At 41.4% G+C, this 11,920-nt stretch overlaps 1 protein-coding gene across 1 annotated transcript; it reads left to right on the top strand.

Annotated features, from left to right (window-relative positions):
• Positions 1-3,019: 3,019 nt before the first annotated feature.
• LOC104535320 (dual specificity protein phosphatase 22-like) lies at positions 3,020-8,489 on the top strand (the record flags this gene model as incomplete). The annotated part of the gene is made up of 3 exons (XM_010184406.1): positions 3,020-3,094; positions 4,579-4,750; positions 7,627-8,489. Coding segments are annotated over 3 exons (433 nt in total), but the record flags the coding sequence as incomplete, so codon positions are not given.
• Between the last annotated feature and the right edge of the window lie 3,431 nt (positions 8,490-11,920).

Here is an 11,920-nt window from a genome sequence, read left to right as displayed (position 1 = left end):
CAGTGAGGGTGACAGAGCACTGGAACAGACTCACAGCCCAGAGAGGTTGTGGAGTCTCCTTCTCTGGAGACATTCAAAACCCGCCTGGACGCCTTCCTGTGCAACCTCATCTAGGTGTTCCTGCTCCGGCAGGGAGATTGGACTAGATGATCTTTTGAGGTCCCTTCCAATCCCTAACGTTCTGTGATTCTGTGAAATGAAATCTTCCCTTCCTGTCCTGTTCCAGCTAATTGTCTGGGGATATGTGTTTCTAAGGAACAGGTCAGGCTGTTAGTGGTGTTAATACAGAAGCCAGATAACCTATTAAGAAAAGAAGGGTAGGTGGATCTTTATTGCATTTACAGTGCCAAGGGAAAGAAACATCAAGATGCTTTGTCCTATCTGATTTGGATCCTTTCTTTTAAATCTTTTAATATTCGTAGAAGTCTGACTAGTAACAAATGAATATATAGATCTAGTATCATAACTCTGCCCCCAGCCTAGTTTTGGATTATCCAGCTTGCTAATGCGTGAGTTTAAATAACTTTTGGAACGTGCTGGTAGGGGCAGTGTACTGGTGGTTCTTCCTGTGGTGTTTTCCCACTGTGAAGATGATGCAGTTCAGGACCCAGCTTTAAGCTGGGAGATGTAAAAGCCAGATATCGTGTAATAAATTGTTTTGAAGTAACTGTTCAGTCCAACAAATAGGTTGCAAATCAACACATTTGTCAAGTGCTTTCCTGTTACAGATGATAATCAACTGTTTTGCGGTTAATGTAAGACTGGCAAGTCTTCCTTGTGTCTGGCACTTGCCACACACCTAACTGATCCTCAGTCTTAGTTTTCATGTAAATATGGTTTATATCTTTGAAAATTAGTTTAGGCGTCTGTATCTGGAGCCAGCAGAGACCCCAATATCATAGGGTTGTGGAGGAGTACATTGCTGCTTTTCTCTGACTCAAGGCAAGGAAGGTTCTACAGAGCAGCAGTAATTCTAAGTTTGGCTATTTCTCTTCTTGTTTTCATGAATGCCTGTAAACACAGTTGACTGTGTTTCAGCAAACTGAGTGTCAGCAATAAGGAAGGGTGAATAAAACCGGGTGAATGGAGTTCACTACTAGCTATATTTAGTATCTTGCAAAGGTGTTATGCTCATTTGCAGATATTTTTCAAACCAAAGCATTGAAGTGTTTAACCAAAACTTGTGATGTGGATTTACTGGTGCTTGGAGCTGCACTGTTGGCCAGATTTTCTAGAGAGAAAGAGAAAAGATGGGTGTATGAGAAGATTGGGATGCTGTCAATCCAACCTTACCAGATTTCATTTGACTGAATCCATTCAATCCCAGATAAGTGTTCCTTCATTGTGCAATAGCAGCACTCCTTGCACATGCTGCCCAATGTCTCATTTGTCTTCTGAGTTCAGACTTTGTTATGGTAAGCACCATGATTTGTTAGAACTCCGCCAGTGGAAATGTTTTAGAGCACCAGTCTGAGTAGAAATACATTTGCAAGGCTTTCCTTCCTCTTCTCCACTCATCCCATGTACCTGATTGGTTTCTTGAGAAACATAAAATGCAGAGTTGACATGCTGTCCTAAAGCTTGGGACTGATCATGCTTTCAGATTTTCCAAATAAGTCACGCAAGTCTTTTTCCAGCTCTGTTTTGTGTTGTATCTAGTGATGCAAGAACTGCCTTGGAGAGGGAGTCCTGGGCTTTGGGATTCCTCTTTTGGGGTATTTCAGCTTTGACATAGTTGCCTTTGCAAGTTCTACAGGCACTGCCACTCTATTGCATCACTGTTGTCCTCCTTCAGGTCTGAGTGTTTATAGTAGCAGCAGCTGCACTGTTGGGCAGGAAGGAAAGCTTCCTTTTATGTGGGTATTCCTGATTTTTGTGTGGCTGCTGGTGCTGGGCTGAGGTTTTTTTTTCTTTTACCCTTGTGGTATAATATTCACCCTGAGAGGGGAAACATCTTGAATACAGGACGTTGTGTGTCACGGGTTTTGAGCGCAGTGTGCTTTCAGGTTCATCTGTGCCAATAAGCCTGATACTGTCTGCCCTTTAAGAAGCTCTCTCCTCTCTCAATGTTGCACACATTGCTACTGTTTGGACTTTTAAATTGCAAAGGCACTCAAAGGCCTCAGTGAACTCCAGCTCTATGTAACTAAGAGATGCTGCTTGCACCTGTGATAAATTGCAGGCAGCCCCAAAGGCTTACAGTCTGAAAGGCAGCAGCAGGGTGAGCAACTTGGGTCTGGGATGTAAAGAGGCAAGGCTGCAAGTTTGCTGAGATGATGACAGCTGCCCAGTTACTTTCCTTCAGGATTGCCTCACTGACCTTAAGGTTTGTAAACTGAGTGTTTATCTTGTCCACGTTTTCTCCTACTCTGCGTTGAAGAAGGTAGGCTGTAGGCAGGGGTTGGCTGACGTCCTGAAAAAAGGCAGCTGAAAGGGCTACTGCAGTCTGAGGGGAGGAGACTGGAAGGAGCTGAAGAAGCCAGGGCTTAAATTGAGAATTGTTTTCATGGAAGGGACAAAAATGAGAGATTTCATGTTGCAAAGAAGAAAGGCATAACATTTAGATATGCCCTAGTGTGTGATTTAAGCGTAACTTTGGGTAGTGGGTACTGGATGCCTCTTTGTGAGAGAAAATATATCTCAGAAGTGTTCACGTAGCCTTGCTGAGTTTCATCTGGCCTCTGAGTGTACACAAGGGCATGTAAGGTCAAGTTTAAAGAGAAATAAAACGCAAACTGAAATACAGACTTGCCAGTCATCAGAATAAAGTGTTTATTAATGTTTATCACATGGTAGTGCCTAAGATACCTGTTTCTTCTTCAGGTAAAGTGGAGAATAACTATGCCAATGAGTTTTGGTTTTCATTTGTAGACACAAACTTGTACCAAGTAAGACCTGAATTCAGTTCTAAATTCTAGAAACACCACTAAGTGAGCTTTCGGATACATTTCTTTCTTTCTAAGTAGTGATTTTACTAAATAGAACACTTTCTTTATTCTCCTTCTGGTTCTGTTTTCAGGGCAAGGCATTTCAGAGAGAGCATTAAATTTATCCATGAGTGCCGGCTTACAGGTGAAGGCTGCCTAGTTCATTGGTACGTATACCACTTGCTAAAAGTACCTCTTAAGAGTTCCTCTACCTTGATTTGTTCATAATTTGAATGATAGGTTGGTGTTCATCTCCATTTTGTAGCAATGAAATGGCCCCTTTATTTGAGGAGCCCTAGAAAATTTGCAAATGCTATTAAAGCCTCATGCTGGGACCTTTGAGTAACTGGGGTGGGCAGCTGACTGGAGGTAAAAGGTGCCCAAGAAATTCTTCTTGGCCTTCTCTTTTTATCAGACCTTTTTGTAGGATTGATTTGTCTAGAGGTGTATTATTTATTTCCCATTATTTTAATCACAGTATTTCTAAAGATGGTTTTCATAATCCTAATAATTTGATTAATTTCTATAACAGCTATTTTAGTGACTTCAGAGATGTTAAAAAAAACTTCCTCTGAACAGAAATGGATTTTTTTTCCTCCTTTTTTCTTTAAATTGCTGAAGCATTCAAATGTTGCATTTGTTGATAGCAAGTCTCTGATTGGAGAGATGCTCCTGAGACTATAGAGAACAAAAAAGGAAATCCCACCCTGGGTTGTTTCTTGCTCTCTGCTATTGGTTGTAGTCTTCGTGCTGTATGTCCAAGTGACATATCGGAGTCTGTATCTGGAGTCAGAGTCATCTTGTGATTTGAACACTAGACTTGTATGCACACCCTGAGCATAAGTCCTTAGTTTGCCGTTGACTCATGATAGGGCTGTGCACGAGTCATTTGGTCAGTCTCAGTGCATGTGAAACAGGGATAATTTGTCTGAATTCTGATAGAGTTTTAAAAACCACATATTTAAATTTGTGAAGCATTTCAAAAGCATAAAATGTTCTCAAAATGCCAAGTAAAAGAGTCTGGTACACATGTAATTCAGACACATTCTTTATAACACAGTTGTAATAGTTGGGGGTTTTTTGTCCAGTGCTGTCAAACCAGTAATAGTGAATGATTCTTTCTTTGTCCCAGCGTTTCATGTGCAGAAACTGGAGTCTTGGAATTGAAGTTGTGCAGTGCATAGCAGAAAGAGGAAAAGAGCTCAAGCAATCAGACATACGTACTTTAACAGTTCAGTTAAAGTTCATTTCATGAAGTTGAACCCTTTGTTCATGGTAGAGAAGGAGCTGTCTTATTTCACTGATCTGTATAGGCAGAAGAAAGTGGGTGACTTATTTCTAGCTTATTAAAACCAAATCTAACTTGGAATGTGTGCACTGCCCCCTGTTTTTGTGAAGACTTAATAGTTAGTTCTTCCTTTCCAGTCTCATATGAATTGCCACACAGAATCTACTTTCTTGATTTTGTCATATATTTGTTCTAATACATTTGAAGAAGCAGCATCAAAGCATTTTAGCTCAAATACTGTAATATTTTGTCCTGGTGGCAAGCAGCACAGCAGTCTGCTGTGATGTTGAGAAGGGATGTTCTTAACTGTGGTGGATGAAGTACAGCACTACTTCAATTTATTTCACCTTCTTTTTCATGTAGCCTTGCAGGTGTCTCCAGGAGTGTAACACTGGTGGTTGCCTACATCATGACCATCACAGACTTTGGTTGGGAAGATGCACTGTCAGTTGTTCGTGCAGCGAGATCCTGTGCCAATCCTAACATGGGATTCCAGAGGCAGCTGCAGGACTTTGAAAAACATGATGTTGATCAGGTAAGTGAACTACAAACAAATGAGCTGCAAAACACAACCCCAAGTCAGATCATGGGCTACTTCTCATTATTTTGAGGCCTGGGTGGTTTATCTGACTCCCTGGTTTTGCTTTGAGGGAGTGGCTTCTTGGCTAAGCCTGCTCCACTGGGAAGGTGCACATAGAACTGGAGGTATCAAGGGATGCTGGATGGGAGAAGAGCTGAAGCACAACTCTAAACACATTGCTCAGCTGTGTGCTCAGTACAGTGATTGCTTCGTATGTGTGAAGACGCAAAACAAGACTGACACCTTCAGAGGAGTAAAAACTAAAGAGCGAATTGCTCAGAATGCATCAGTAAGACCAAGCTACAAGTACCAGTTGCATAAAAATAGTGGGTTTCCCCCAAGACATTTATTTGGAATAGTAAGCAGGAAAGAAAACATAATCAGAAGTCTTTGCTATCCAGGAGTTAAACTAGGTTCTCATTATGACTTAGGTGTTGTGTTCCCCCTCACCTTCCATGGCTGAGACTTAATAAAGTTTCTGTTGTGTAGAGCAGTCTCAGATCTGACTCTTTTTTTTTTGTTTCTTAGCCTTTGAAGGCTTTGTAGGACTAGGAGAATTGAGGAAACAGTAAGACTACAAAGTGGTTCTCATAAAACAAAAATTAGTTTCTTACCCCTAAAAAGAACCATCCCACGCAAAAGACTTGCTCCCCGTGGGTGATCAGTGACTTCCACTTATGTTAACAACCTATTCTGGCTGTCGCTTCTGTTTTCCATTGCTCAGCATGTTGCTGTTCTCTGGGCTTTTGTGCCTATTGTGCTTATTAAAAATCAACAATAACAACGGAGACAAACCAAAATCAGAAAGCAAAATACATGAGGTAAAGGATGTTGATGTTTTTCTTATTCCATCCCTGTCACTCTGCTGCAGAAAGCTTGGAGTTTAGAAACTACCATTTGTTTTGCATGATGCAGTTTGCAACTGTAAATATTTGCGTTTTTTTAATATTTAACTGAATGTTTCCTGGATCGTTTGGAACTGGTGTAAATGGTAGAGTAACCGATTTTTAAGAGACAAAAGTCAGAGGGGGACTTTCCAGACTTGTCTCCTTCCTCCCTTACAGTCATTTCTACTCTAATTGGTCTGGGCTAACAGCAGTGACAATTAAGGCTGTATGCAAATAGCCTGATAAAGACAGTAACGTCTCTCTTTTTTCATCCACCATGGACGGCACATTCTGCCTTTTTTCACTGAGGGGGAGGCAGTAGGTTGCAAAAAGAAATATCCACCTGTAGGCACTGGCTGGGCTGTAGTTTCCTACTGTCTCTTAACAGCAACCACATCCTTAGCAGGTGTCTGTTTACACACCTGATTTCAGTGGAATAATGCCATCTGCCAAGGGTGTGAACTTTTTTTCTGATTTCAGCAGCACGGGTGTTTTGCTGTGACAGTATAGGGTGGTGTACTGTGGTGTTTCTGGAATGGGGTCCCTTAGATCTTGGTCTTACAGGAAGGAGTTTAGTAGCTAAGGTCACAACATGGTTTGCACCAATTCCAAACTTCTACATGGTAACCTTCAGATTTAACTCAGGACCTTATGATCTTTTAGGAATGGGAGGGAGTAACTATGTTGAGGTTTTGTCTCCCAATGTCCTAGTAAATGGTCTTAGGGATAAAGCTGTCCATGAGCCCCAAACAGGACAAAGCTATGAAAGTTAAGGCTTGACAAATGATCACAGGAATTTTATCCACACTGGGACAGGACAGTTGTGGTCTGTGTCTACTTGCTGCTTATGCAGAGAAGAGCAACAAGATTGTCAGAAATGACTAAATGGACTCATATTCTTCAACTGACAAAGAAATGACACAGAAGGTTGTGATAAAGGTCTATAAAGTTGAGTGGAATAGAGAAAGTGAACAGGTGTGATTTCCACCCTTCCCTGTAATGTGAAAGGAGGCTATCAATTCAGAGTCTCAATTAAGGAAAAGGAAGGATTTTTTACATAATATGCACTTACAGAGCTTGTTGGCATCTAGATATCTTATGGTAAAGATCTGTGGATTCAGAAAGTGATCTTATGGCAGAAAAATTCATTTGTTGCTACCAAACACAAAGATACTGCCTCAGCCTCCAAAACTATCTGAGCTGCAAATTACTGGCAGCTGAGGAAATGAGCAGGGAAAAGGTCCCAGCACTATTGCACTGCCATTGCCTAATTCTTTCCTCAGATCTACATCTGACTACTCTCATACCAGGATACAGAGCTGTACTGACTGTCAACTGGACCTGGCACATCTGTTACCATGTACCATGTTCAGTCATTCATGTCAGTAACATAAAGGGTCCTATTCTGTATCTTTTAAAGCTCCTGGACTTTCTTCCTAGAAGATACATTTCCTGATATCTACAGTACATTTTTTACTGCTGGTGTTGGTGGGGGTCAGGGTAAAAGAACCCATATGAGTGGTGCACTTTGTGATCTTCAACCTCCTTGCAGATTGTTGTGACTTGGGCATGTTGGCTGATCATACCAGCTTCCACACTAACTCATCTTGTTTGTATATGCAACAGGAGGAGGGTGCTGTTCAGTCCAGGATGCCCTTGTCCAGTGGGTGTTCCCTACTGTGTATTACTCCAGCCAGCCAAGCTGTTACGCAGTTGGGTTGTTTTAGGGGATGTAAGAGATCTCAGTGATTTCAAATGTGTATTCCTGTGCCTATATATTCTGCACTGCTATTGAAGGACATGTAATATTTGGAGTGCTTTTCTTTAAACTGTTTGTGTTCCTAAAGGCTCTTGAAATTCTTCAGGGCAGGAGGGATTATTACTTCTGCATTAGTCTTATGTTGTTGTTTCATCATGTTGTATCTGTTTGTTCAATTTCTGCAGTTCAGGCAGTGGCTGAAAGAAGAATATGGGGAAAACTCTTCTCAGGATCTGCAAGAAGCCAAAAATCTTCTGAGCAAATATAAAGAGCAGGCAGAATTGCAGCAGAATACTGGGGGAAGACAGTGGAATAACAACTTCTCATCTGTGCCATCTCTCTCATACAGCAACTACACAACAGAGACCTAATCATAGGATGTTGATTTTTTTTTTCTTTTTACCTTTGAAAAACATCTTGCCATAATTTCCATCCCATCTTCAAGACTCTCAACAGTAATCATGCAAAAAGTTGATTTGTAGAAAGCTTCTTGATGAAAATACTACATTATGTGTGTGTGTATCAGTGTGTTTGAGACAGTTTTATAATTTGGGCAGGATCAAGCTCTCTGTATGCCCAGATACGTGATCCAGTTACTGTGGCTGTCCAGTTTGTCAGCCAGCCACAGCTGTTATCCCTGTATGCCCACATCGCCTGGCATTTGCTGTGAGGTTAGCTCAACTCCTTTCGTTGTAGGCTAGCAAAGGGCTATGAGAGATGAAGTCTGGTGATTCAGGCTGTGGCAGTTTGACATCTCTGCACTGTTAATGTGGCAAAGATGTTACTGCACCTGAAGAAGGGTACTCAAATCTGTGTGTCTGCTGCTTCTGTTCACAGTCCATCGGCAAGTAATATTGTGGAGGTGGGCCTGAACTTGAATGCTAGGCTGCAGATTCGATTGGGTAAGATATGGGTGCATGTACCTTTCTACTAACAGTAGCATCTAGGAGAGAAGTGGGACAGACAGCTCTGAGTAATAACATCTTCAACTGCCACAGTTGTACTTGCTTCAGTGCACGTGAGACAGAGCTGTCGGTAGAACTGCCGCAGACCAAGAGCACTGAGACTGTTACCACAGCTCAGCTGATGTGCAGTGATTTAAGCCGTGATCCCTTGATTGTGCATCTGGTCTCCCAACATAAGCTTCTCTGGAGAGTAGTTTATTAGGTCTCCAGTGCTGCTGAACTTCATTCCGCATGGAACACGTGCCTCTTCAACACACACCCCTGCGCACATGATAACACGTCTCCAAAGAGTGGGCTCGGTGTGAGTGCGAGCACCTGTTTCTTTGCTTGTGCTGTGGTTTGCTCTTTGACTTCAGCTACCTCAGAAATGCTGTTCTTGTCATTGTGGTTGTAAATGCAACCTTGAAAATTTGCCTTGTGTAATCTTAATCTGACACTGAGTGAAGTAAGTGGGTGTGTGTGCACGCGTGAGTGTGCGTGTGTATGTATATTTCACCAACGTCTGTGGTTGAAAAGTTTATTTTTTTCTTTTACAATTGCCCATATTTCTCACTGGTTTAAATTCAACTTCCTGACATTTTAAAACCACTTTATATTTTGTTGTGATCAGATTTGTAAGAATGCATTTGTAAAATATATTTTAAACTAGGTTAAAATTAGGGGCCATAAGCCACTCTTGGCAGCATTGTTTATTTCTGGAATGGAGCCATTGCCTGACTCAAGTCTATTTTGAGTGTAACTTCAAGTATGTCACCAGGGATGCTGGGCAGCGTATTGATTTCTGATGGTGTAATGGGTGGTGGCACCGATGCCAAGATCATGATTTCCTGTCTTTGACTCAGAGGATGGAAAGCCTATTTTTCTTGAAAATTCCAGAAAAGAATACCTTCCAAACAACCAGGATAGAAGAACAAAAACGACGCCCTAATTGTTTCAAATGTGGTGTATATCACGCTAAAAGCTGAGCACTGAGCGAGAAGCCGTCAGCATAGTAAACAGACTCCAGTACTCTGACCTCCCAGGTAGCAGTGAATTCTTTGGATGGGAGCAAGGCTTTTGGGGTCAAGTAAGCTCTGGCTGTTAAATATCTGTTGTTAAGTATCCTCAGAAAATAGACATTATGGCTTGTGAAGTATGGATCTTGCATATCAATAATTGCCAAAAAAGGGCATAGGGTGGAACTGGCCTGACCATTTCATTTGAGTCCAAGCCTGCATCAGGATCTCATTGTACCAAGTGCTTTAAGTGTACTGAACACAGTGAGAGCAGGGTAGTCACATCTGTGTTGCAGTAAGGGTTGCTGTTAGATTTGGAAAAGGTGCCAGAATTGACTTTATTTTCAAGCTTGTAGCTAAATGAACCACTACGTATATGGTATCTCCAGGAGCTGCTCTGTATTTGCCTGGTAAGAGAAGTTTTTAACTCTGCTTGAAGATGTTGATCTGCAAATAATTGGCTGTTTAGGAACTCCAGCACAGCCCATGTTGGCAGTTCCCTCTGTGCTCTGAGGGTGGACGTGGTAATAGGAAAACACTTTCCTCAGTAACAAGGGTCTGACACGTGTTCAGGATGCTGGTCCATTTGTTCAAGCTTCCACTCACGATAGGGTATGTAGTGCGACCTTGGCCTGTCCCCAGAGGGCAGCTTTGTCAGGAGCATTCTGCCTGTGCTCTTGAGGTTATCCAGTCAGTCCATCCCATAGCTGACTGCCAACACTGTGTACTCCATAGCATTATTGGCACTCTCATCCTTGCAGTAGTAACCCTGTGAGTGCTGATAAATTGGCAGTTCTCTTTTCTGTTCTGAAAAATGCAAGGCAGAATGGGAGTCATCTGTTAATGTTTGTGTCCAATATTATTCTGTACTATTCCAGTATTATTCTGTATTATTCCAGTGGTTTGGTTATCCCCAAAGAGTCAGTCCCACAAATAGGATTTTCTTTTTTTTTTTTTTTTTAAGAACTGAATTTGGCTTTAGGGCCATATAGCCACATCAGTGTGCATTATGCTGCAGCTTGAAAGCATATGCAAGTGAAAGCCAAGTGGTCAGCAAGTGGAAGTGCTTCTCTCTTTTAAAAAGACAGAAGAGGTGTTTTCTGTAGTCCTTTGCTTCTACGTCTTGTTTAGTGGTCTGCATGTACTGCATACTGCATTTTAGAGTGGTGGTGAAAGAGCAACAGCACTTTCAGAACACTTGAATCTGGTTGCCTGTGTGGGGAGCAGAATGATAGTTTACTTCTGTATTACCACAAGGTGCAAAAGAGAGAGTAGCTACAGTTCTCACCTTTGGCCTTTTAGAAAGAGAGAGGAGCTACCACAGACTGAGAACATGACATGATTTGTCTTCCAGCCAGTCTTTCAGTGGCAGTTTGTAGGGCTTTCCAGCTATTTGGAATGTGATTAGACCCCAGACCATCTCTTAGTAGTTGGCCTTTATAGTGTAGACGATGCATTCAGTTGTTTTGATTCTGTACTTCAAAATATTGTCCACATCTTGATGTTCGCTGGAAAATGTATAAAGTTTATAACACCTTATTGGATATCCAGATTTGAAATGTATAACCAATTTTGGGGGGCTAAACTTGATATCCATGTATGATTATAAGGAAATGTTTAGTATAATACAATGTAGGTAATGGGTAAGCAAATTAGTATTTACTATCCTGGTTTTTAACCTGGAAAGAGTTGCTTCCTTACTTTTTGTGACTGAGTGGGAAGATATGGCAAATCATATCTCTTGTTTTTTAAAAAGGGCAGTAATAACTTTGGTTGCTATAATGGCCACTGTCTATAAAGTCAGTGAAAAATTATAGTAATTACTTCAGCTAGTTTAAAAGCTCTAAGCCTGGCTCTTGATTCTCTGTCTTCCTCTTCTTGGGCACCTTAGCGAAGCCTTGATTGCGTTTTCCAAATGTTTGTATTTAATACGTTCTACAATTTTTTATAAATAAAAGTAAATGTTAACACCTGATCAGCTTGTGTATTTCTTGAACTCAACAGTAGCATCTAGAAGGCTTCTAGTTACTGTTTGAGTCTCTATGGTATGGTAAGAGAGCAAGATGAACTCATTTTTGTATTTAGATTTTCTCCTGCACAGACTTCTTGAGACTTCCCCTACCTTCACCAAGTTCTTCCAGGTGAGTTCAAGAATCTGCAGCACAAGCATCTCATGATAGTAGTCCCACAAGAGGATGTTGCATTTTGCTTTTTCTTACTGTTGCTGGCTCATCGTGACAGAGCATGTCGTGAATCCAAACTTTTTATTATTTTGAAGTACCTTCTTTTCCATAGCATGTTGCTTTAGGGCTTAATTACAGGGCAGTCTACAGACTGCTAAGACTCAAGGCTCTCAGTAGTGGTTTGTCAGAGGAAGCTGATGTAAGTGGCAGATGATGATTCTTGGGGGGGGGAAATAAATAGTTAAAAACTTACAGTGTAAGGGGGGGAAAAAGCCCCATTTAAATTCCCACAGATAACACACTGAATTTCAGTTTTTAACTACCTCTGCTAATAGG

This window comes from Mesitornis unicolor, unplaced genomic scaffold (genome assembly GCF_000695765.1).
Source record: "Mesitornis unicolor isolate BGI_N332 unplaced genomic scaffold, ASM69576v1 Scaffold55070, whole genome shotgun sequence".
Lineage (NCBI taxonomy): Eukaryota > Metazoa > Chordata > Aves > Mesitornithiformes > Mesitornithidae > Mesitornis > Mesitornis unicolor.
The sequence above is the reverse complement of the archived record's forward strand: the minus strand, read 5'-3'. Positions and strand labels throughout refer to the sequence as shown.